This window comes from Phaenicophaeus curvirostris, chromosome 15 (assembly GCF_032191515.1).
Source record: "Phaenicophaeus curvirostris isolate KB17595 chromosome 15, BPBGC_Pcur_1.0, whole genome shotgun sequence".
In the NCBI taxonomy this organism is placed as follows: domain Eukaryota; kingdom Metazoa; phylum Chordata; class Aves; order Cuculiformes; family Cuculidae; genus Phaenicophaeus; species Phaenicophaeus curvirostris.
This window is the reverse complement of record NC_091406.1, coordinates 8,136,505-8,163,305: the sequence shown is the minus strand read 5'-3', so window position 1 is coordinate 8,163,305 and position 26,801 is coordinate 8,136,505. Positions and strand designations below refer to the sequence as shown.

The following is a 26,801-nucleotide window of genomic DNA, read 5'->3' as shown; positions in this document are numbered from 1 at the left end:
AACTTTCAAACTTTAGATGCAATACATGTAAACATACGATTTCTAAGTTATTTCAAATACACTGCAAAGTATTTAGGGAAAGCAGAGGCCTTTATGTCTCCTTTTCCTGACATTTCATTATTCTGGTATTGCTTTATAACTAGAGACCTGTTTTTCAAACATTCTCTGTATGAATGGTTATTTGAACCTGCTTGCTTACCTTAAAATATAGGAAAAAGCATTGTATTATCAAATATATCTGGGTGCTTTCAGGTGCAGAGAGGATGTTGCTGGGCTTAAAGCTGAACGTTACCAATTTGAGAGATTAATTAAAAAAATAGTCACATATTGACTACTTTCATGTAACTGATATGGAAAAATTGCTTCCTTTTTCTAAGTTACGTTTTCTGTGAACTCTGGTAGAGACAGCCTGAACTCCTTACAGTATTTGCATTGCTTTAATCGTAATACAGAGTGCTCTGCAGCTTTTCTTCTTTTGCTGTTTTCCCTTAATTAAATAAATTCAAGCGAGGAAACAGACTTCTTAGTGGATCTTATCTCCTTTACTTCAGTCTTCTGTGTGTGATTTCCCTTTTTTTAAACTAAAACCTGTTTGATACAGATATTCTTGATTTTCTCTTGTAGCACTCATTCAAAAAAAAAAAATCTGCGTCTGATCAAGTTATAAAGCTTCTTGCAAATAACTATACACCATGCAAACCTGGAAGCAAACCATATCGTGTTGGAGAAGCTATCAGCTTTAACTGTAGTGGTTTGGTTTGGTTTTCATATGACCAAAAGCCATTTTTACTGTATTGAATCCAGCTACAAGTAATCACTAGTTTCTCATCTGTATTCTTGAAGACTAATAGAATAGTAAAACCTTCTTAAGGATAACTTAAGTGTATTGTTCAGTGCCCTCAGGGTAACTTCTGCACTAAAGATGTTTTCTTGCCCACCCTGTAGACATATCTCATTAAGTGAGATATGGGCTAGTGTTATTATTAAGTTTTCATGTGTTTCTCAGTTTTGATGCTAATCTTCATGTGTGTTAATTTTTTTTTTCTTTACAGCACCAATGTGGTTATGAATTATTCAGAAATAGAGTCTAAGGTTCGAGAAGCAACCAATGATGATCCATGGGGACCTTCAGGGCAACTCATGGGAGAGATTGCCAAGTAAGTGATAATTTGGCTCAGTGATGAAGAAAAGAAAGGTGCATTTTATACAGGAATGTGAAATTTGCTGCTAAATAAACTGTGTTGTGCTAACTGATACTGCTGAAAAGTTGCTATAAATCAAGTCTTATTTTTTTAATGAATGATCTTAGGGTATTGCAAAGTGTAAAACAAAAAATAAAATATTTTTTAAATTTGTTATATTAATTTATATAGCCTTATTCTTTCAATATATCTTACTTTTTTGAAGTATTTATTTTCTACTGTTTTCTTGTGACTTTTCCGAACAGAGTAAAACATGTCAGATTCTTCCTTGAACTTTCTTCTGCTAAAATGAGTTTTGAAATTGCATATTTGACCAGTTGCAGTAGTTATCAGGGTATTTGTGTTAAACATTATTTTCTTTGTAAGTTAATGAAGGTTTTTTTGCTGTCTCAAACAGTACGTGAATAGGCTCAGATCAAGCCTGCCATCTACTGTCAGTCCTTAGTCTTAACAAGCTGTTTTGGCAAACCATAGAGAATAACATCTTTTAACCCCTTTTGTTTAATTCCTTAGGGCTACATTTATGTATGAACAGTTTCCAGAACTTATGAACATGCTTTGGACTCGAATGCTGAAAGACAATAAAAAGAACTGGAGGAGAGTTTATAAGGTGTGTATGTGCATGACCTGGAAGTATTCAAGAGTTTGGTGGTCAAGAAAGGACATAATGCTTGTTGCTAGTATAATGTTGTGATATAGTGTCTTGTTTAGATACTTTTATATCACTTACTTCATTAGAACCTCTAATTTCTTTCCTAATTATATGCTTTATAATTCTGTTACGAAAGCCGAAGATGTCTCTTAAATTCATTATACACAAATCCAAAATTTCTGCGCTTAGAAGTGTATCCAAAATGCTGCTTAACATAATAGAGCAGTTGCTTTTTGCTGATATTCAAATACTAGAGTAGTATTCACGTTTTGAATCTACCCAAAGGAGTTGTTACAGTGCTCCATGAGAAGTAGAAAAGCTATTGTGCTATCAGGAAAATGGTTTTGAAGGAATTCAAGAGTACCTGAAATAAAGTGGAAACTAATCTTAATTTTCTGCCAATTCGTAATTCTCTGAAAATTATAGTTTAGTTTTGATTGGAATAATTTTTCTTGCAGATTTTGTCAAAGAAAGCTTTTATGTTCTGCTTGCATTTTGGAAAAAGAACTGAATCATTTGCATTTTTCTTGTCTTTGGCTAATTAGCATGGTACAGAAACTTTTTGCTTGAGATTATATCATGCTGCGCTTAAAGTGATGCTCAGTGTTCACTGAATTATGCAAATATAACCTCATTTTTTAGAAGTGGCATATTAGACTAGCTTGTATTTTGTTTTTCTTGGTGCTGGGATTGTAACAAGATAATTAATTCTAAGGCATGGTTTGTGCTTTTCACAGGTGCTTGATGTTTTGTATTCATAGTAATTGTTTTCCCTGAAGTACAATATAAATTAATATTTAATGCTATCACACATAACTACTTAATGTTATAAAGTCTGCTTGGAATTGCTTATCGGGTTTGGATAGGTTGAAATATAATGATAGTTTTAGCTGATAGAGACACTGCTTTGGTGAAAGTGTATTCTTTTTTTCTCCTGAGTAGAAGCCCTTAATGTAAAAAATTGCAATTAAAGCACAATTTAAACTTCATTGGTTTGTCACTTGCTTAAAATTGCCCTGAAATGAAATTTTGTATATACATTGCATCCTGCAGAAGGCTTCTCGGATTTCTGTAGGAGTTAGTTTTCAGGGCAAACCATTGGAAAATTGTAAACAAAAGAGGCAAAAGAAAATGCTTACTTTAGGAAGGTTAACTTTTTCTCTTGAACTGCTACCGCTGTCTTTTAAAATAAGCAGTAGGTGATTAAGGTAACTATTTGTGATTTATTAATAACAAATTAGAGTTTGACAAATACAGTTTTGATATTCTAAAAAATAGAAAAGTGCATATGGGGAAAACGTTTTTTCCTATATGAACCAATATAGTAAGCATTTATTTAGAAGGGGAAAGTCTTACTAATTTGGGGAAGGGAGTGGTTTGGTTTTTCTGTTGCTTTTTTTTTTTTTTAAGAAAAAAAATTGATAGAGGTTTTGTTCGTGCAATCATTCAGTGCTTTGTATTTTTATAGTCTTTGCTGCTCCTAGCTTACCTCATAAGGAATGGATCAGAGCGTGTTGTTACAAGTGCCAGAGAACACATTTATGATTTGCGATCCCTGGAAAATTACCACTTTGTAGGTGAGCAATAGAAAAATCTTATAAGCAAATTAAAACAGTAGTTGGAGTTGTCAGTCACCTGAACCAGCTTAGAAGCTTCCCCAGTCTAATTAGAATGTGACTGTTGCCAGTTGTGTGAAGAGTGCAGAATCCAAGACGTGGGACCCTAGAGTATTAATTAGTGAAGACAAGAACTTGCAGAAAAGACTGGCTAATAACAACAGAACCAACACAACATGAGTGTTCGGGTTTATATTAAAATATGCACTAGAGACTGGTCCCCTGTGGTGTCCGTAAAGGAATAGCTTTAATCATATGGGAAGAAAAGGTTAGAGCTCCAAAACACACACATCTGTTTGAAGCTGGGTTTTTTTCCTCCCACCAAATAATATTTACAGTGCAAAGGCAGCAAGGCCGGTGTGTGTTTTGAATGTGAAAAAGGCTGGGAAAGGAGCACGTTTAGCTTGTGCATCCCAACTGAAAGCAATTTTTCAAAAATTCAGTTTTGCAATAAGATTGAATTCTTGCAATTAAACTTGCAAAAGCTGTGCTAAAAAGAAAAAGGGTTGTATTTTGAAGGGTTAAAATTGTTCAAGTGGAAAATGTAATTTCTGTTTCTGTCTTTGTTAATCTTTACAATGTTTCAGTGGCAGTTAGATGTTTCTAAATTCACCCTTCAGTGCAAACTGTCTTTTATTTAAGCATGAAAACTTGTGTTGAAACAAAATATTTTGTCGCTTTTAAACAAATGCAGTGGACCTTAGTAGTCTTTTCACCACTATGTTCATAACTCAAATTATCATATTAGTTTGATGTTCAATATTGCTGCTTCTGATTTTTTAATTCCTTTTCCTCCCTTCTTCCATCCATCATCTCTGTCCTGCGTTACTTATACAGATGAAAATGGCAAAGACCAAGGTATAAACATACGCCAGAAGGTAAAAGAAATGGTTGAATTTGCTCAAGATGATGATCGACTTCGAGAAGAGAGGAAGAAGGCAAAGAAGAACAAAGACAAATACATTGGGGTTTCTTCGGACAGTGTTGGAGGTTTCAGATACAGTGAGTACTAGGCTTTCTTGGTCAAGCATTGACAGTTTCAACTTTTAACTTGGCTTAGATAACGCAGATTACTTAAGGAATTTCTAAGATACTCCTTTAGATGCTTTTTATTTATATTTTTGTTTTTATTCATGGGCAGAGTCTGATTGTGCAATGAATGATGCTGTAGCAGAAGTAGATAAATGCCCTTGTAAGTCAGAGTTTTTTTAGTCTTTAATTAAAAAAACAAACAAACAAAAAAAAGTGATGATGCTTTCCTCCCACCACAGCATAAGAATTCCTTCACCTACTCCTTCCAGCCTTTTCAGAATGATTATTTAATTTGATTTAGGGCTTTTAGGGCAGTAATACTGTTTGGGTGATACTATGTTGATATATGCCATTAAACTTTTTGGTTACTTAATACCGTCTGGACACTTGAAAGATATCTGGATTTTCTGTATGTATTCTGATGTCTGTTGGATCTTACTTTAAACACACGCACAAAATACCTTGTAAGTGATGGAACTTATGTGTCAGGAGTTTACCAGTGCAGTTGTTACTCTCTGTTTGGGTGTATTTAAAATCTTGTTTAATTAGTGCTGCAGGTCCGATGTGCTTTTTGAAGGAGGGCTCCCAGAGGCAGTACCAAATTTGCTTTGTGTAGACATACTGAGCCTACAGCTGGATGTTGGCTGCACAGCAGAGCAGACTCGTATACAGGATGGAAATTCAGTGCATGAATGCTCATCTCTAAATACTAAATTGCAGCTGCTAGTGAAGAGGTCATAGTTAAGACTAGAAAGGAAGATTTTCATTTAAAAATTGTATACATCTTATATTTTCAATACGTATATTATTCTAAAAAGTGCGTGAAGGGTCACTTGGTCATCTGCCTCCCTTGTTAAAAATTCAGAAAACCTGCCATCAGTTCAAAATTCCAAAAATTCAAAGCATCCATCCGTCATGAATCTTAGCTATCATTGTACAGGGTGCCAGTCCAATATCCACCTTGAGTCTGGTTCTAGAGGGGTCCTTTATTTAATAAAAAATACACACAACACAAACAAAAACACAAAGGAAGAAAAATCCCATACAAATGCCTTTGACAGATAGCCTGATGTATCCTGGGCTTCTGGAAGTAAACACACCCATTCTACAGACGCGACCAGTGTTCATGTGTGCAGTGAGTTCTGTCAGACGATTTGCATCTTCAGCATAGTGTGTTTGTAAGATCTTGGCCTTAGAGGGTGTAATGCCATCTATTTGTGTGTGTTGGAGAGGCCAGAGTTTTCTCTGACAGCCTTGGTTAGGTAAAGCCACACAGCCAGTGCGGTGTGTACTTTACAAGTCCAAGTGTGCAGCATCCTCCTTGCTCCTCAGTCCCTGCTGTAACATGTCGCGGGGATCTGAGCTTGAACTAGCTTTTATGTCTGATGTATCCCAGTGTGTCATCTGTGATCTAGGTGTCAGTCTTGATGTTTATCTGTTTTCTTTGGCCTGAGTAAATCCTTGGCTGCTTTTATTAAGGGATGAGTCCCTGAGTCACAATGGCACATGGCTCTGGTTTGCTAGAGTCAGTGACTTCTATGGGAGAAGGGTTTTATAAAACATCTGAGTACTGACTGTGCAGGACTTCACATGTCCCCCTCTGGTGCTGGGTATGTTTTTTTACCTCTTCCTCACTGTGAGCCTTAAAGTTAGATTTGCTGTCTTCTAGTTTTGACGGGTTACTTCTCAGTATTCCTCTGTTCTCTGTTTTCCTTATGTGCAGAGTAGTTGAAAATCTCTATCTCTGTGACAGGATATGTCTTCTTTTATTATATTCTTTTAGGCTTTTGCTACCTGCTTGGAATGCTGCTGATTCTCTTTTTAGGAAATACGTATGAGTCACTGTATTTGTACTTGAAGTACATGCCCCTCTGTGCTTTCACTGAGCTTATCTTTTGACTTGCTCTCTACAGAGTCGTGATCTACCCGTATATGCTGGGTAGAAGTCTTTCTCAATATGTGCTTTAGTTATCATTCCTTTTTTTTTTAATTGAAGGACTATACCTTTGTCTTGTATTTCTTTTTTTATGGTAAAGGATTTTCAATTATCCCTTCATTTGAGCAAATTAAAAGGAAAAAAAAAATCATCCTAGCAGCACAAAACAAACCTTTTTCCAGGTCAGACTTCCAACCTAAAAGACTCTAGTTGTTTAAATATAAAATTGTTCGTTTTCAGAGTTTTCCTTAGTTCTTTTTGTCCTGAAAATACTGAGGCCTCAGGGTTTTTTTTCAATTTATTATAAAATTCTTATTGCACAAGGAAACCTTCTAATGGAATCTGCATTAAAATGCTTGATACCCTGACATAAACTGAAATAAGGCCATTTTAGTCTCCTGCAAAATTTAACGCTATGACATATCTTAGTCATTTCTCCTTTTCCAGTGATAAAGTTCTCACTGATTTATAACAGGTTCTCTACTTTGAAAAAGTTTGTCTGTCCTTCATGGATATAAACAAATATCATTGGAAACTTGCATTTATCTCTTCAGTAAGAAAATATATCCTCTGGTATATGGTGTTATTGGGTAGATGTTACTTAGTTTTTGCATCTTTTGCTGGAATTCATCATTTTCTTGTTATTGAAAAATGGCTTAATTGAATACATCTTGAAGTTACCTGAGCTACAGTATAATTTGTTTGTAACAAAGTCGATACTGAGCTATAGTGATATGTTTTATATTAGTTATATTTTCAGCAGGTCTGTTATAAGATCACAATACCAGTTAGTAAAGTGTGCTGTGCTTCTGATAGTTAAGTCTTTGTTAAAATGTAGTTGTTTTTAATTCTAAATTGAATTCAGGTTAGCTGGCTGTGCATAAATAAACCCAGGCTTCAGTTTTTTTTAAACTTTCTTATTGAGATTGTACAGCAAATGTAGTAAAACTGCCAGCTGTTTGTGAGCTAAGATATGAGTATGGCAGTCTTGAGTACTTGATTAGAAAAAGTTTTAGATTTCTTGATAATATCATTTAGTCGACATGTTCAGAGTACTCAGTGACTGCTGAAAGGTGAGTTGTTTTACTGGCTGTTCTTTTTTCATCTCTTTAAGAGTTTTTTTTTTTTAATATCCATTGCACACTTGTCTTTCAGTATTTTGGTATATGCCTTTATGAGTTAATGAATGTCAGTGTATAAAAAACCCACTGATTTACCTCTGAGCACACAGTTGGGCCAAGAATGGAATGCAATGTGTTAAACGACTTAAAAAACTGGCACATCCCATTTCTTATAAGCTGCTTATGCAGCCAAGGTTGATTACGCCTCTTGTGCTTCTCCAGCAATGTCCCACAGTGTCCTAATGTGCTGTGCTGTGCAGCGCATTAAGATTGTGTCATTGTCATAAACAAAAGTCTTTGAATCTGCATTCCTGCCACTCTAATGATTGGCATTACATGCTGTGCCTTGCTTGTAATAGTGTTGATTCAGCACTGAGGGAGCTTTCTGTTTGCTTTGAAAACTTGTAAGGTTTATGTATGGATGGCAGGGGGGCTTAAGAGGGATTCCAAAAAGACCACAGGTATTTACTTTTTTTCTGTTATCTTTAGTATTTCTTATCTTAATGCCTTATACAGGTGAAAGATACGATCCTGAGCCCAAGTCAAAATGGGATGAAGAATGGGATAAAAAACCAGCTTTTCCATTCAGCGATAAGTTAGGCGAATTAAGTGACAAAATTGGAAGCACGATTGATGATACCATCAGCAAGTTCCGAAGGAAAGATAGAGAAGACTCTCCAGAAAGGTGCAGGTACTAGACTTATTTTAACATGAATTTATTCTCTGAAAATGCTCTTAGAAAAGTCTTCGACATTTCTGTTTATTAGTTACAATACTCTGTTGTCTTTTTGTCTGTATGGAGGCATGTTTGAGTTCAGTACCTGCTTTTGGGACTTCTTAGGCAGCTCTTACTGGCATTGGGGAATATTGTAGCTTTGACAATAGTTAACTGCTCTTGGCTGCCTTCCATTACTGCCCAACTTAGCTGCTGGCAAAGCAGGGAATTCGGCTGGCGTTCCCTAAGCTTTTCCTTTTATTAGCAATTTGGTAATCTTCCTTGCGCTGGTGTCTTGGAGGCTGCCATTTAATGCTACAATTACTCTGTACGCTGAAGTGCCAAAGGAGAGGGACATGTAAAATTGCTTAGACCTGCCTTGACACAGTGCTTCTTCCTTGAGCTGATCTCAGGACGAACGAACTGCAGGTGGCTTATTCCATTTTTTTTTTCATTAAAGAAAGAAAAAGGCATTAAAAAAAAACTAAGCGGAAAAAACCCAAAAAGGCCCCCAGCCACCTAAAAACCCTTTCAATTTCAGTTGAACGCTCTCAGGAAACTAGTTGTATTTTACATTTTTCTGGTAAAGAAGAAAAGCTACCTTGCTTTGCCTGTAGAAAGAACTTTAAATACATCACACTTCAACAGGTGTGTTGAATTCTATTATCTGAAGATCAAAACAGAACCTGAAATTGCTGTGGAGAAAGTGCTCAAGTATACTGAAATAATTCCCTTTTGGGAAATAACTTAAAATTCAAATTTGCACTGAGATTTGATTAATATTTTTACAGGAATATCTTTAGATGTGTCCACACACACGCTTTCATATATGTGTGTGTATAAAAATGTGTGCGTGCGCGCACACACACACACATATATATATATTAGAAAATTCAAGCAATTTTCCACAGAAACAAAAAAAAAATAGAGTGGTAGCATTTCTGAGAAGGCAGTATGGTCCTCTTGCTAAGACATTAATAAATCATAAAACTGGTATTCTTTGCACGCATCAGGGTTCCCCCCTTAGAACTTGCTATCAATAGACTACAAAGAGAACAGATCAGAAGAAAAGTAAACAATTTCAAATTTACCAATGGTGTATTGCTGTGTGCTTTTCTGTACTTACCTTTCAAAAGCAACTTGTCACATGACGTATGTAAAGCTCACTACCCACACTTCATGTAGAGGATGTACAGTAAACATTTTTTTATCTCCTTTCCTTTGCTTTATTTCTGAATGGCACCTCTTCTCTTATGCTGATATCAAGTCTTGTACCTTCCAGTGTTTTAGGCAGTCATTTCTGCAGTCTAATCTTTAGAAAAGGCAGCTTACCTTGAGGACTTCACTGTACATCTCTATCCCAAGTTACATTGATCTTTTTCTCTGGCTAATATTACATTTTTCATTTTTTGTTTTGGCCTCGTAACCCTTGTCCCTTCTTTTTTATTTTTCTTCCGTTTTTTGGTAGCTGTCAGGTGCACTATTTACCTTGATATTTATAAAACTAATAAACTCAGAACTTGAAATAAAAAGAGGATATTTTGAGATGTATGTGAGCAAAAAAAATTGCTAGTTGCTGGTTATCCTGCTCTAAGAAGGAATCCAGGTTGCAGTAGTATGGCTTCTCTAACATAGCTTCATCTACCAGCTTGAAATTTCCTTTTGGAAGGTATTTTATCAGTATTGAAATAAAGGGATTTCTCCTTACAAAAGGCATCCAAGGATATAAGATTGAACTCAAGGTTATAGAATGTCTGCCTATTTATACTTAAAGATACTGTAAATACAGTCCTTAAGTCATGTTATATTAACAGAATACTATATTTTGAGTGACGTTAAATATTGAAATGGAATAGAAACATGAAATTTTAATTATTTTGTGACTTAAGATCACAACATCATAATTCTCTTGTAAATGCTTCATGAAATCCATGCAATTCTGTGTTTTCATGCTTCAGCAATTTTTTTTTAAATAACAAAAAAGAAACCTCCAAAAATTCACTAGTTTATTTGTAGCCTGGTGCTATATAATAACATTGAATTAAGCTGCCATTTCGCTTGGAAAAGTGACTAAACGGTGATACTCACTCAGCTGGCAAATCTGCTGTTGTATGTTCTATTGTTTTCATCTTAATAGCTTTATGAATCATTATTACTTTGGTACTGTAAAGCCAATAAAGGCCTTGAGGCACAAAGAATAAATGTGACTTGCACATCTTCACAATCGTCAGTGGAATTTGGATGACACAATCTTTACCTCCAGTATACGCACCAGAAGAACTCGGCCAAACTGCTGGATTTCTGGCTCTACTTCCAAAGCCTGTAGTTTGCATAGAAGCTGGCTTGAGCTTAGAGTAGATTTCAGTGAAACTGCTAACTCTGGAGAAGCCCAGTCTGCTTTTTTTCTTTTTTTTTCCTTTAGAAGAAAAATATTTTTACTACTGTGGGAAAATTGGGTTCTTTTTTCAGCAATATATCCCCCTTGGAAATAGAGTAGACCAGAAACAATACCCCATGAAGTGGGAAAATCTCTGTTTTCTTTCATAGTGCTTGTTAGGTCTTAGGCAAATAAACCAGTTGCTGCCCTGAGTTGAACCTTGTACGCTGAAGTTCTATTTTCTGAATTACCTGAAAATATACAGAGGTGGTTCTGAAACACTACACTTTTTTCATAGGCATCCTTAAAATTCTGTCAATCCTCGTTTCTCCAATATTCAGAAAGGTTGATGCAGGTAACAGAGTAGAAAGGAAGCAAAACTTTTAGTATACCTATCAAAGGATGCAACAGTTATGTTTAAAGGCAACTTCCATGTAAAGGATTATCGTAGTAAGGTATAATTCAAGTAGTCTTAAAGTATTAGTAAACTTTTTATTGCCTTCAATAATGTTAAAAAAAAAAAACAAACCACACCACAAAACCCTTAAGGAAAAGAAAAAAAAGCAGCATGTATTCATACTTTGATTTCTGGAAGTTGCAGAAGTTTTTATAATTACTTGGTACAATGGTAGCTATAATTTTTATTTTTAAATTCATTTTGCAATTCTCAGATGAAGCACTGCAATTCTACTATTCTGAGTACAGTAAACACACTTAAAGGAAACATTAATCTGTAATATTTCTTTTTTTTCTTTCCCTTGGTTAATGTGACCATTAAAGATAAACAAAAACCAGATCTCCCAAGACAGTTTGGAAGCAGTTCAGGTTGTCATAGAAAATTGAGCATTGTAGTGTTTCCTCATGCTTTCTGGCTTGTATGTTTAATTTATTTTCTGAAAAGCTTTTAGACATTTATTTTCCTGTAGATCACCAAAGACTCACTTTTTTCCATTCTCACATGAATTAAGATTGCTCTCTATCAGTGCTGTAGCAATAGCTTCATTGATACAGACTTCGATGGTTGTCAACCACTTTGCCCACAGAATGTGTATATGTACTAGGTGGACTCTAGTGATGACAAGAAGTAGATTGCAGAAGGTTTTAAGAGACTGAGTCTTCGCTGTGATTGTCCTGGTCTTACTTTAAGCATGCCTTGAAAATGCAACATAATCCACCTTGCTCCAAGGCTTCTGGAATGGATGCACCATGTACACCGTGCTAATGTGCAGATCAGTCTTCTCCAGGGACTTGCGTTGAAATCCTGATGTCACAAGTGAAAAGTGGTTATTGGTCCTCTTTGAGCTCCTGTGCATGTAGGTAGGCAGTCTGCAGAAATCCAGAACTGGAACGGTAACTGGTTTTTGCAAGTCAGGATTGAAGTGCCTTGGGAAGATGTTAGGTGATGCCATTGGAGTTCACTTGTCTGCGTAAGGCTGGCTCCAGCAAATGCCATTCATCAGTAGGTTGGTCAGCAGCTATGATTTGTTGCTTTTTAAAACAGAAAAATTTAAAAGGGAGTGAGTATTTATGTTCACAGATGTTAATGAATTGAGCCATCCCCTGGGGCAAGTAGCTAATATGCATAGAGGAAATGAGACACATGCAATGTAGTCCAAAAAGCTCACTATTGTTAACAGAGAACAAAGGCTACCCTCCAGAGTATATTGCAGTTACTGTCATATTCCCACTCACAAAGGGACAACCTTTTTTAAATTTTGTAGTTTTAGTATTGTAATGCATTATTAAAATATAAAAACCTTCCGCTTTCAACTATATTGCTAAGGGAATTAGTATATCAAAATACTTTTTGATATATTTAAGCTTTCTCTACAGCAATTTTCACTGTTATGTACAAATCTTATCTTGATAACGTGCAACATGACTGGTGGTGGGTGGCAATTGGTTTGTTTGTGAAAGACTTAAAATATAAAAGTAGAAATTGTAACAGATTAAACAAATATTATGCAGTGACGTTTTAAGTTTTTGCCTAAAATAGTGACACTTTGTTCTTTTACATTTTAAGAATAATTGCTTGTTTTCTGATCGAAAATGAATAGTATCATTGCATTGCATAATTCTGTAATTATTTTTTTTCTACAAGTATTCTAAAGAAAATAAAGGCCTGTTTATCTGGAAAGGTAAATGAGTTGAAATAGGAGCAGAGTTCTTGGAATCTGAAAAGTAGTACCTGTGTTTGGTTCCCTGTGTTCTGTCTCTTGGTGCAAGTACTGAGCAGACTTGCCAACTTCACTTTTTGTTGCTGATGTGTTACGTAAGGTGTGGGGGAGTTTCTGTCAAATGGTAATTAAATGTACTGGATTTCAGCACTGATTTTTCTATTATCCTCTGCTGTGGACTTGTAGTTAATGTTTAACAAAACTTGCTTTTCTTCATTGCTTTTGTACAGTAGGTGCAGTGCTGTGTTGTGTAGATGCATTATGCAAGGATAAAACATTTCCTTTCTCAACGGTAGGGAGAAGCAGTATTTTTATTATGGACCATCGCTACAAGGAACTACAATTATCAAAACTCTTGAGGTTTAAGCCTAATGTCCACTTAATTAACTGAGAAGTCTATTGTGAACAGTATTCTATTGCTCTTTTTTTTCTAGTGACAGTGATGAGGAAAAATCTAGAAGAGGCAAATCTCCGAAAGCTGAATTTAAAGATGAAGAGGAAACTGTGACGACAAAACACATTCATATTACACAAGCTACAGAAACTACCACCACCAGACACAAACGCACAGCAAATCCTTCAAAAACTATTGACTTGGGAGCCGCAGCACATTATACAGGTGATAAAGCAAGTCCAGAACAGAATGTTGCTGCACAGCCTACGGCAAAGGTGAGACAGTAGGAGAGCAAAGTAAAACATGATTTAGGAAACTGTTCTCTTTGAACCTCTGAGACAATTTCCACCTTAAGGTAGAATTTTTGTTATGCAACCTTCAAGGGAAATATTTTATCAGAAATGTTTAGTTGGGGTTTTCAAAGGCTATGGAACAGTGTAATTATAACTAATTGTGTGATCATTTTAAGATTTAGAAGTTTTTAAATATAGTCATTACCAAAGCAAAGATAAAGTCTTAGCCTGCAGTGTAAAAGATTCTCTGAACCCACACACTTATTGACAAGTTATCAATTTTTTTCCATTATCAGAAAAAAACCCTGAGCCACTGGCTAATTAGTGTTCGATTTTAAATTTAAATAGCCACGTTCTGGTGACTGTTGACTTCAAAGACAAGTCTGCCATCTCTCCAAAGCAAAAGAAAATGATACCCAAAAAACTTCTCAAAGTCATTTGAGATTAGCGATGACATCGTGAGATGAGATCTGTTATGTGATTTCTTCTTCAGGCTTCCGTACCCTCTGGCAGCAAGTCGTCTAATGACCTGGTTGATCTATTGTTTGATGGAGCTAGCCAGCCAGTCTCCACAGGTAGGCACATTCTGGATTTATTTTGTTAATGTGTATGTTGAACCAGTTCTGAGGATAAGCTTGTTTGGTGTTACACAGGTAGAGAGTAGTAGATAAAGTGAGTACTCAAAAAATTTAGAGCTGCCTAGAACCTTTTGTAGCAAGGTACTGTAAGTGCTATTGCTTGGGACTAATAAATGTTAGCAGCACAAAGATTAACTGCTAGATCAGTCTGTCAGAATCTATGTTTGTAATGTTGTAATTAACTCTGAAAGCAAGTGCAATCCATTAACATTCAAACACTTCTTACAGTGCAATTCAAAGGCTAGGCAGCTAGATGATCTTCACATAAGCTTTCATCTAAAGCATACGGCAAACTTGTTTCTGTATCTCATTTTATCTTGGCATTTGGTTGATCTCAACCCTAGTACCAGAAAGAAATTGCTGCCTAAAAGTAAAATTATTCCTTATAGAACATGTCCCTTCACTGCCTAAACATGCAGTTCAGTTTTAAGTCCATTAACCTTCACATGGACTTGCCATTATACCTGCACAGCAGGGATTTTTAGGAGTGTGTTAATTTTCAATGCCTCACACACAAGATTGATAGAGGAGTTCAGGGGCTTGGTGCTTTGCTTTTCTAAAACCTAAATCTTTGAAGATTTGTTATTGTGCTTATAGGTTCTTAATATTGACAGTTTTGATTATGGCTAACCTGGAATAGGAAAAGGACTTCAATGCACGTGTGGTCTAACGGCACTATTGGGAGAAAGTTTACTGTGGGCAGAATTTTTTTTCGTAGGTAGAAACTGTTCCTGTAACTTCTCCATTACAAATAAGCAACTTCTCTTATTATATACGGAATCACATTCACATTATTTGTAGAGTTGTATGTATGTGTTGGGTCCTGCACTTGGGGCACAACAACCCTGTGCAGTGCTACAGACTAGGGGAAGAGCCTGGAGGAGAGGGAGCTGAGGGTGTTGCTTGACAGTGACTGAACGTGAGCCAGCAGTGTGCCCTGGTGGCCAAGAAGGCCAGTGGCATCTTGGCTTGTATCAGAAACAGCATGGCCAGCAGGTCCAGGGAGGTTATTCTGCTCCCGTACTCGGCACTGGTGAGACTGCATCTCAAATACCGTGTTCAGTTCTGGGCCCCTTGCTACAAGAAGGATGCTGGCCTCTTCTTCCAAGTGACAGAGGACAGGACAAGGGGGAATGGCCTCAAGCTCTGCCAGGGGAGATTCAGACTGAATATCAGGATGAAGTTTTTCACAGAAAGGGTCGTCTGGGCGCTGGCAGAGGCTGCCCAGGGAGGTGATTGAGTCCCCATCTCTGGAGGTATTTAAAAGACAGGTAGATGAGGTGCTGAGGGGCATGGTTTAGTGGCAGATAGGAATGATTAGACTCAATGATCCAAGAGGTCTCTTTCCGACATGGTGATTCTATGATTCTGTGACAACAGATACTCTGCTCCAGTCTTTGTTTTAAAGACAAGGTAAAATTGCAAGACCATATTGCAAAATGACAATCCAGTGGCTGGAGACCCAGATGTGTGGCAAGGTGGTTGCATTCATGTATATGTAAAGACTACACTTAATCAGTTCTGTCCAAAGTTATTTAGGTGTATTGCAGCATAATATGTCACAGTAGGTATTTTTATTGTAATGTATAAGCAAAGCCAGTGTAATGAGCACTCTACAGAACACAGTTTGCAAACCAAAATGATACCTTTAAGTATTCAATATGATATAAAATACACCAACACTGTATTGGAGAGGAGGGAAATTGTCATTGTAATTTACATCTCAGAATCACAGATCTGTCTTAATCTTTTGTTTCTTATTTCTGATAGATCTTTAAAACTTTGTGTACTTTTATTATTAGGAAAGTACATAAAGCTTATGTCTGTTCTGAAATACGTATTAATTCTTACGAGTAAAGAAATAAAATTAATTTCATGCATCTGTTCTTTTATGCACAAATGCCACCAAATTTAAGGAGCTACTTATTTGGTTTTGCTTTCTTCTTTGTTTACTTAGCTTTATATGAAAAAGTGTTCATGAGTTTTGGAGTTACCACAGTTCCTTGGTAACATCATGGGTCAGAATTACCATCCCAAATAACACTGAAAAAATCTCCTACCCAATTCTTATGGGAAAAGGGATTAGAGCATTTTTTGGATTTATGTATATATATATATATGTGCATGCTTTTATTTTTATGTATAAAAAGAAAATTGCATTGAGAATAGATGTTTCCATTTCAAATTGAGTCTTCCCATTTTTCAAACAGAACTATAGCAGCTTCCATTTAACAGTATATTTGAGTCTTTAATCAGTTTGGGTTTTTGATATAGTAAGCCTTTTTTCTTTCCTTTTCCAAAGCAGCATTTAGAAAGGGTATTGAGAAGGGGTGTATTACCAGCTGGTCCTGCTAAATAACCTCTTTGCTGACCTGAGAAGGCAGATGGAAAGGGTTCATTTGCGGTGACAGATCTCGCATGGGAATCTTTGAGGATAGATCATGTTGAGAAGATTAGCACTGTCCTTCACGTGCAGGTCACTTGTTATGACCACTGTTCCCTGCAACACAGGGTGTGGGAACATTCCCAGTGTCAGGCAAGACACAGGGAAAGGGTCAAATGCAGCCTTTGATCTATCCTGTGAAGGAACTGCCAGGGAAGTCGTGTGAATTCAGGGAACTCAGGATTTGCTTATCTATGTATTTTCAGGTGCAGAGATGCTGAAGAAGGTTAGTGGAGCTTGGGGGTTACATGTTACTAAAGCAACACGATTAGTACATGAGGGGGGTGGCTGATTGCCATAAAGGAACAGTCTGTCTGAGATGATGTAGAATGTAGTTAGACCTGCTGGAAGTAATTTTTTTTGGTATTACTGGAGATGAGGCTCTTTAATCTTAGCTGGTTATACCTTCCTTTAGAGAGTCACTGTATTCAGCTTAAGCTCTGCCACCTCTCTCTGGAACTGTTTCATTTGAAAACAGGCAGTAGAGGTGGAGGAAAAGTTGCTTGACTGAAAATGCAAAGGGATTATTTTGGGTTTGAACCTAGTTCTGCTTTTAAAATTAAATTAATCCCTAGATACTTTGTCAAAGAGCCTAGGGCTCAGAGGCATAGCATGAGAGCATTGATTTTTTTTTTTTTCTTTTTAGCTTTTTTTTTTTTTGAGGATATGGTAGAGTATGTCATCTGTGTTGCTCATTCTGCATGTAAACTCTCGAACCATTAACTACTTCTAAACTCTGCAAGGACACGTGATGAAAAAAATTGTTTGGAAACGTTCATTGCAGTAGGCAGAGGATAGATGATCAGAACAGATTTTTAGCTTGATATTTCCCTGGCTTATCTTAACCCTTTCTCATGCTGATGTTGCAGTGAGTATAAAATTTGTATACAAGCAGACACAAGATGCTTAGGAGATCGCTTCAAAATTTGAGTTGAAGAAAATTCTTAACTTTGTCTGAAATCTTCTCCTTCTTGAAAAGGTGGTAAAAGGATTTTTGTAGTGCTATATTTCTCAAAATTCAAAGACTTCTTTCTCACGTTTCATATCATATGCCACATACTCAGAAAGAAGAGATATTTCCCCTTGGAAGAACATTTGCCTTCCTGGCAATGTCTACAGTAAAATAACATTAAAAAGAAATACAAGTACCCATGTATCAGAAAGTGAATGGTTCCTTTTATTACTGCTAGCCATTTATTAAAAAGGAGATGGTTCTAGTTTAATTAACCCAGTTGAGAGGAGCAGATGGGGCAGAATGTCTTGCAGCGATAAGACAATTCAGAAATGGCACCAGATGTTGGAAGCTGTCCCTGGTGGTGTTTGAGTGCAGCACAGATGTTCCAGTCCCACCTGGCTAGTTTCTAAGCACTGCAGGCTAAGCAGCTGTGATGTAACCTATATAATGTACGCATAACACTAAAAGCAAAATAATTGAACTGCTGCAGCTTCTTCTAAGGGTGGGACTGCTTGGAGGTGAAATCTTTGAGGACAAACATATAAGGTCAACTTATTAGTTTCCTCAGGTCAGTGGAATATGTACTTAAAAGCAATAGCAAGGATAATTTGATTTTGGTTTTGTGAACTGTTTTTTTGTGTCTGTGTGTATTACAAAAAGGCAGCTTTCCATTATGGTTCTTAAATCTTTCTTCTGTTTTTATATTTTGGCTGTATTTTTGTTTCTATACTATATTCAGAAGCTGTTAATTTGTGCTCTATACAAATGTCTGGTTGGAGAACTCAATGTTCCTGCTGTGGAAAGGAAGCAAGCTTGTAAAAAAATGATCACAAATGCAAGCTCTGTCCTTGAAATCCCAATTCAAGATCATTGCAGAACCATTCATACTTTAACCTACGCAAAAACTAAATATAAGATGACATGTAATTTTTCATAGTAAGCATAATAAATTAACTTTTTCACAATAACAGTGTTTGGCTTCTATATATTACACTTCCAAAGTTTTAAGTTTACAAATTGTCAAACTAGTAGCATCCCTTATTAGTTAAAATCTTGTTAACTTTTTTATTCTCTCTAAATGTATTTTTAGAGATAGCAAAATCTCGTAAAAAAAAAAAAAATGCAAACTCTGCCAGGCTGTTGGAAATAATCCAGTTTATTGTTGCTCAGGCTTGTATAATTCTAGTATGGCAATGAACAGGGAAAACAGAACCGACTTAGGGAGCAGAATCAATAAATCCATCTTGCCAAATACAGAACAGCTTTTCTTCATAAATTCCGCATGCAGTTGTTGCTATAGATCTTTGTGCAATCATGTAACAGCATTTGGCTTCCTTTTGTTTCTAGGTGGATCAACTGACCCATTTGGAGGATTTGCTGATTTTAATTCAGCTGCTGCTTCAGCAAGTTTCCCATCATCGCAAGGTAGGATTAATTCACGGATTGAAATGCTGTTTAAAGGCAGAAGGAGGTGAAGAGATGCTACATGGCATTGTTGAAAGTCACTTCGCTTTCCAGGGCAAACTGTTTATGCAACTGGACCACAAGTACTATACTGAGTAAGGAGTGTATCTGCTCTCTGGTGCAGCACATGTTTCGTTAGACCTGAAAGTTTTATGTGAACTTTATTTCAGGAAAATGTTCATAGGGATTATAAGTAGATCCCTGTTCGATCTAATGATAAAATATATATATATAAAATAAGACTTAAACCAGCTCGAAATCTACTTTTGAAATGCGCTGAAATTAGGTGTGGGTTCTGGAGTGGAAGAGTTAAATCTGAAATAAACAAGCGTGGATCTAAACACTAGATGAAGAGTGCTCACTATACAATTAAAAAGAGCCCTGTACATCCTACTTTTGCAGTTGTGGGCAAGGAGCTATTTTAATTGGAATTGTACAGCAATGAATGCTTCAAGACAACAGTATTTGCTTTCAAAATTATTGGAAAATTGGCTGTAATGATAGGAACATTCAAAGTTATCAGAAGGATTTTATGTTGCAGTTGATAGTTTCTGGACAGCTGCAGAGGGTTCAGATTGGTGTAAGTTGGACAAACCCATGTTCATTGGCAAATTGCTCAGGGACGTGGTTTAGTGGCAGATAGGAATGATTGGACTCAATGATCCAAGAGGTCTTTTCCAACTTGGTGATTCCATGAGTCTATAGCAGCCCACCTGTGATAATGAAAATGAGTCGCTAAAGATGTTCTCAGATCCCACCCATCTGATAAGATTAAGCAATGACAAACATTTTTAGAGCCACACAGTTATGTTGGCCTTCTCAGATGGCATAACGAGAGGAACCTGAGACAGGCTATTTCCAAAGCTTCCAGTGATGTCTGTGTTCCTATTGGCAGATCTCATATGCTGGAGGTGAATTTAGTCATTTCTTCCATATGCAGTGCAGCCTTGTCAGTGGCTTTTGAAGTTGCATATATGCATCTGTGGGATGAAGCTGACCAGCACTTTATTTTAGCTTGACTGAATAATGATTTGTTACAGTCTCTTTCCCTTTCAGGAGAAGCCTGCTAAATAAAAGATACCTAGATTTTACTTTAGGCAGGCATGATCAGATCCCTGCAAATCACAAGAGCAAGACTTTAGTAACGCTTGGGATAGCACTCAGTGTTGCCCTGGGTTGCATGGCATTGTAGTTTAGAGCTGTCGTGTCCATGCAGTTGGCTCAGCGCACGTGCCGTCATTTTGCATGCAAAAATAAAAGCTATGATGTAGACATGGCCACTGACTGAAAAAACACTTCCCGTAAAATTGGACTGAAAAAAAATACACTGGCATTTGCCTGAAGTGATCAGCTTCCTTCTGGTGGAGTGGTTTTGGGAGTCTACAGTGCTACCCAAACAGGAGAGGGCTGCAAACAAATGTGGAGTGGAGAGAGATGACTGGCTGTCTTTTTTGAAGTTAATTTGGGCAGTAGTCACATTTGGCTGGAGGTTCTCAGCAAGGGTGTAGGATTAAGAGAAGAATGAGAAAAAAATAGCAAAGAGGTTGATCAGCAAACCTACCTGCGAGCCAGCTTTTAGTCATCATGTTTGTATTTCTTCCTTTATTTTAGGAAGGAAGTGTTAGGAAAACTGTTGCTGGGCATGGATTAGTTAATACACCTTTAATTTGCTTGGCAGGAAATAACTGCTTTAATTTTTTTTACGGGCTTTCTTAGTCAAAACCGAGTTGTTTTGCAAACACAAAGCCTCCTACTATGCAAATAATTTGTATGTTAAAGGATTGTATCAATTTAGACTGTACTATCTGCATTAACATGATTAATCTATTCCAATCACCATTATGCAAGGGACAAGGAGTCTTGTGAAATGATTAATCATTCCTGAACAGCATAAGCCCCTCTAGAAATCTTTTCCTTCTTGATTAATCATCTTTGAAGTTCTACTGAAGGGGCAAAACCTTATTCCTTTTACCCCCCACTTCTATTATTGCTGCTCAGTGCACAGGTCTGAACATAGAAGGAGCACACTCAGCATTTACTTATCTATCAGGAATATTTAAAGTAGGTTTTAATATTTAATATGTAATACTAATTGAAACATTCTAGTATAGTCCCTCTTTATGAGGGAGATCAAAGCAAATGTTCTAGTAAAGCCCTAAGCTAATGAATATTTGTCCACTTTGTGCACTGAAGTTGTTGGCAATACTTGAATTTCGTGAACAGATTTACTCTCCTACTATTCTTTAAATTCTAATGTATTGATAAAGGTGAAGATGACTAAAAGTTGAAGGTACATGGTGGTAAACATTTACATGCAGTTACCTTCTGAGTGGGTAGAATACAGTTGCAGAAAATTGCTATGGATGGCCATGACAGACCTAGCCATGGTATAGGTTAGGATTTGGAAACCAGCACTGGATTCACCTGCCTTAGCTTTGACATGTTTGAGTCTTCATTGGCTCATCTGAAGAAATTCAAGGAACGATTTAACTGTTCATTAGAATTCAAAGTTTGTCTGGCAATGACATTGCTTGTCACTTAGCTGAAGCACTAATTGCTTATCAGTGACCTAATCCAAAAGCTTACCTGTACAATGGCCTAAACGTGGAACGAGACTTATTATTTAGCAGTGAGAGTTGTTTAAATGGTGTTGCTTTATTTTTTGCATCTTCTGTAGATGTTTTTGTAAGCTTTTTCTTCTCCTATCACTTCTGTGAAGTAACCTTTTTCTTGTTAATAGAAAAACATATGTTTTTAAGGGAGGTAACATTTCCTCCCATTTAACTCAAAGGTTATGACACATTCTCAGTTCACTGCTTTGTGCCTCTGGACATCTGTGCTCCTGACATAAGTACCCATGCAGTGGCACACAAACAGCTTATACTGTTAGGCTTTTCATAGTAAGATACAGAGTGAGCTGTAAGTTTTGACTTAAATGCTTTTCTACCGAAACCCCGATACGCTGAAATGAAGCAAAGTTCAAGTGATGAGCTTAAGGGTTCAGCAAAACTTTGCGCGAGAGGATTGCTTAGATCCAAGACTGAATTTCTGCTTCAAGCCAACATCTTTAATTCAGGAATGAAATTTAGAAAACTCATTATGTTTTATATGAGCACTTTATGGTATGGGAAGAAATAATTCCTTCTCACCTCAAATAAGAATTCCCTGGAAACCTGCTTTCAGAATACTAGTTTTTATTCTCCTCAACATTGTTTTCTACGAAGAACTACTAATTGCATATAACCAAATTTTGAAGTAGTTCTCTTTGGTTTATCCTGATGGAATTTGCTTTTTGAAGTGGTGCATTCCTTACAATTGTTCTGTCAGCAAATATTGGAGCACTGAGATAAAAAGTTGCTAAATATTATCAAAGTTCTAGGTGTTGCCTTGACTAGAGCCTCCAATCTACCCCTAAGTTAACTTTCAGTTGTGTTTCAGCTAAAGAAAACCTATCCCTACTTGTCTGGCATCCACAGGTGACATGTTCTGAAACATCCTACTTTCTGTGCATGGGTGTTTCATATTTTCCTTTGCTACCTTTTTAAAATTGTTGGAATATTCATGAGAGTCCAGATGGAGGTTCTACCTGCAGATGTTAATGTGGACGGACACAGATCAGCTCTCATTTGTTTCAGTTCATGGAATATGGCATTTGCTTAGTGTCTTTCTCTAAGTCTTCTGTCTTCCTTCCTCCCACACTGTTGCCTTTCCTTCAGGTACAGCAACAAGTGGAAATGGAGACTTTGGTGACTGGAGTGCCTTCAATCAAGCTTCTCCTTGTCCTAGTGCTGCTCCTGGAGAGCTCTTCAGCAGCACAACACAGCAGCCAGCTTTAGACCTCTTCAGCAGCTCACAGCCAGCTTCTGGCCAGCCTCCAACTGCTTCAAATTCTACTGACCTTTTTGATTTGATGGGCCCCTCTCAGACAACCATGACCGCTTCACAGAGTATGAATTTCTCTATGATGAGCTCCGGTGCTGTGGGCATCAGTTTACCCATGTCAAGGTCACAGGTATGCTGCTTTCTGTACAGTTTGCCAATGACTTTCCTCAATGAATCTCTTGCCTTCTCCTTACAATTTTGAAATTGAATCCGTTCCCTTCTTGGAATCCACACTTAGTCACTTAGATGTGATCAGCATTTTGTAGGAAAGTTTTGTCTGAAAATGGTTGAGGAGCCTTGTAAAAAGAAAAGGTGTCAAATGTTCTTGAAAAGCCTCCATTTGTAAACTGGTCTTCTTTGAGATGGTCTTCAAGGCTCTGTGAGGTACTACTGCTTTGTTGAGCAAGAGAAGGTTGATGGCATTTCAAATCTTATAGCCATTTTCCACAAAATGTTAGAGGTTTCCAGTCTCAGCTAGATGGAGGCGAGGACTGGTCTGTTCTCCAAAACGTAGAAACGCCTGCTTCAGTGGAGGGTGACTGAAACAAAAACAGGTCAGCTTGGTGTTAGGAGGAAAAAATCAGAATGCTTGAGTTCAAAACTTGGCTGCAGTCAATCACTCTCATTCTGCATACTGATAGGGGAGCTTGATCCTAGCTCACAAAATGCCATTTTAACCTATTCTAATGGCATAACAGCACATGGCAGGCACTGCTTTGGAAGAGCATTTCATGGCTAAAAATGTTATTGTCTTTTTATTGTCTTCTGTGGAAAAATTAACACTTGCTGGTTGATCCTAACTCCTATGAGTAAATTGTTTCAAGTGTATCCAAACAAACCTTTTTTCAGCCTCTGCAGAACGTGAACACGATGATGCCGAAGCCCAACTCTCTTTATAATGCAAGCACAGAGATGGTGCAGAAGAACACAAGCAAAACTCTACCCTCAACTTGGTCAGATCCCAGTGTAAATATCAGTTTGGACAATTTAGTACCTGGGATGCAGCCTTCCAAACCCCAGCAGCCATCACTGAATACCATGATGCAGCAACAAAGTAAGTGATTATTGCGCTGTTCTGCATGCATGCTGAGCCCAGTATGTTTAGTAGATTGTTCTTGTAATTGACAGAATACTCTGTCTGTTTTCCTATATTTAGTCATAACTATTTTTTAAAGTATGGTGATGCTTCTGAGTGGCATTTTCTAAATGGAGACTGATGTGCTAGGAGGCTGGTATCTGTGTGTGTGTTTACTCTAAAGAGTTTACGCCACTGCTGTGTCTTGATTTCAGGCTTCCTAATCTCTGGAACTTCTCTAGAACATGCATAGGTATATGTATTGACATAAAGTGCTATTTAAAACTTTTATAGAAGTTTTCTGAGTCTACACACAGAAAATAAGGAAATGCGTGAAATAGCTGTGGGTTTTGGCCATTGTATCTTTGTTCACAGTAGTGACCACATAAGTCTCTTAAAATTCACGAGCACCTTCAGCATCAGATTCTGGTTAATGATTTTGTGCATCATGTTCTTTTTTTGTAGATATGCAACAACCTATGAATGTCATGACTCAAAACTTTGCAGCTGTGAACCTCAATCCTCAGCCTAACGTGATGCCTGTTCGACCCCAGACGAGCCCATTGATGGGAGGACCCGTTCCTGTGGGGATGGGGATGCCCAGTGTGATGTCAGGTACGATGGGAATGACCTCCATGGGACCCACGCCTATGATGAACCAGGGAATGATGGGAATAAACATGAACATGGGAGTGCCAGCTACAGGAATGGGTTTGATGGGCACAATAGGAATGGGGGTACCCAATATCGCTATGACCTCTCTGACTCCAGGGACTGTACAACCCAAGCAAGATGCCTTTGCAAATTTTGCCAATTTTAGCAAATAAAGATTGTAAAATAAATAAATAAAATGAAATAAAAGTAAAATAAATGGGCAGACTGAATGAAGGATTTTTAGCTACACAAATATAACTGGGGAAGGGATGGAAAACACTGATCAGTACCTTTTTTTTTTTCTTTGTCAGCTAAAGTGTCTACATAAAGAACCAAAAGCTATTTTCTAAGTGTTTAAATAACTAGTGTTCAAATTCTGGAGAGGTGAAAGGTTCTTCTGAGGAATGTGTTAGACGATTTTGCAAAATAATTTGTATTGAGACCATCAAAAAACCTTTCCTATGTAGAACCAATTTTAACTTGAGACATGATAGAAGACTGGAATTGGGGCTTGGGTAAAAATCTTTGGATCTAATTTTATACTTTTCTTTTTTTCTTGAAGACCTTGATTTTCTTTTTCCTCTTTCCCTGATCGCTTTGTCATAATTGGATCATTCCTTTTACTACCACTGACTCCACAATTGAAGTCACTCAAGTACTATGATCAGTTTTTTATAAGAATATATATTTTTGTCCAAAAATAGCTTACATATGTGATTATGGCTAATTCAAAGGGACCTGGAATGTATATATACTTTTGCTATTGTTCCAGCCACACTGCTATATTACCCAAATTTTTATTGTAAAAATCCTCTCTCAGCAATTTGGTGATCAACAGATTTTTGGGGTCTTAACATGCTTCTATTATTATAACTGATATCCAGTGCTAGTCTGGGAGAAGCTTTATCCAAGACTGCTGGAAGGTTTCCTTTCAGAAAACTCCAGAAAATGCACTTTCTTGCAGTTCTTTTGCAGTGGCACTTAGCGTCCTTTCTACCACCAATATCCCTGTGGAGCCACTGGGTTAAGGCATCAGCAGCATTGAAAAGACAAAAATATTTATTTTTTGCATCATTACGAAAAAATAACAGTGAATTACACTGAAGTTATGGTAATCTATAACCCTACCTAATCAAACAGCATTCGATCTTAGCTTTTATATGACATGTGATTATTCTTTTGTGTAAATACGGCATTAGCAGCTGTGGAATCCAATAGAGGAGTAAAATATATATATTAATAAAGGAAACCTGTAGCAGTCAAAGATTTTACTGATTTACTGAAAACAAATTATTCAATTAAGGTTTTTGGGGGTTTTGTTTTTTCTTCTGTAATTCTGCATTTAAGTTCACATGAAGCATGATTCTAGAATCTGGAATATAAGGACATTGTTATATACACAAGCTGAGAATACTGTTAAGAATAAGCACTATACTATAGGTATGAAATTTATTGCCTCCCTTTTCTTATGTTGGATTTCTTTTTTATTATTAAATTGATAAAACTTTGTTTCCATTGTATTCATAATGTTCTGTTATACATAACATTAAAATGTTCATTAAAATCAATGTTGGACTGCTTTTCCTTTCATTCCATTTGACGTTTATGAGAGCATTTGGGGAAAAAAATAATTATAATTTGGGCAAAGTAATTTTTATAAATAATTTAAAATTGTTTAATGACTTCTTATCTGAAGCCTTTCCTATCTGGCTCTACTGTTAGGAATTAAAAATGAAGCAGGCAAGATATCCTGACCCGCTCCAGCCTTGCTAATGCTCCATCTACAACATTTCTAATTAGGCAGAAATTCATGTACTTCAGCTAAGTGGTAATGAAAAGTGATTCATTTGCTGAATAAGAGATGAGAGTGAGTGTAATTAGCTGACTGCGGTTTTTAATCTTTCAACAATTCAATGTGTTTAAATTAGTTTCAAAGAATAGGAGCTTTCAAGTGTTGTTACATCAAAGTAATCAAGGCAGGCTTTAACGGCTGAGTAGGAGAGATCGCTCTGGTTCCTGTTCTGAAACCTTTAAACTTATTTGGAATAATCATCTTCAAAACCTCTAGTTCTAACAGATGGGAAGATTCAAACTGGTTCAATATATGCAAAATAGTGGTGGGAAGAAAGCTGGTTCCTGGGGCGGTGGATGGGTGGCAAAGAAAAGTAAACCTAC

General features: G+C 36.9%; 1 protein-coding gene across 2 annotated transcripts in view; it reads left to right on the top strand.

Annotated features, from left to right (window-relative positions):
• Positions 1 to 26,194, top strand: part of CLINT1 (clathrin interactor 1) — a 49,197-nt gene extending 23,003 nt beyond the window's left edge. The window contains exons 2-12 of one of the 2 annotated variants that reach the window (XM_069868867.1): positions 1,053 to 1,157; positions 1,716 to 1,812; positions 3,323 to 3,431; positions 4,308 to 4,472; positions 8,076 to 8,244; positions 13,263 to 13,497; positions 14,009 to 14,090; positions 18,899 to 18,976; positions 22,732 to 23,027; positions 23,747 to 23,951; positions 24,438 to 26,194. In XM_069868867.1, the coding sequence (XP_069724968.1) occupies positions 1,053 to 1,157; positions 1,716 to 1,812; positions 3,323 to 3,431; positions 4,308 to 4,472; positions 8,076 to 8,244; positions 13,263 to 13,497; positions 14,009 to 14,090; positions 18,899 to 18,976; positions 22,732 to 23,027; positions 23,747 to 23,951; positions 24,438 to 24,799 (1,903 nt within the window). In that variant the 3' untranslated portion in view covers positions 24,800 to 26,194. Of the gene's footprint in view, positions 1 to 1,052; positions 1,158 to 1,715; positions 1,813 to 3,322; positions 3,432 to 4,307; positions 4,473 to 8,075; positions 8,251 to 13,262; positions 13,498 to 14,008; positions 14,091 to 18,898; positions 18,977 to 22,731; positions 23,028 to 23,746; positions 23,952 to 24,437 lie in introns of both variants that reach the window. The other variant, XM_069868866.1, reaches the window with a different exon arrangement.
• The last annotated feature ends 607 nt before the right edge of the window (positions 26,195 to 26,801 follow it).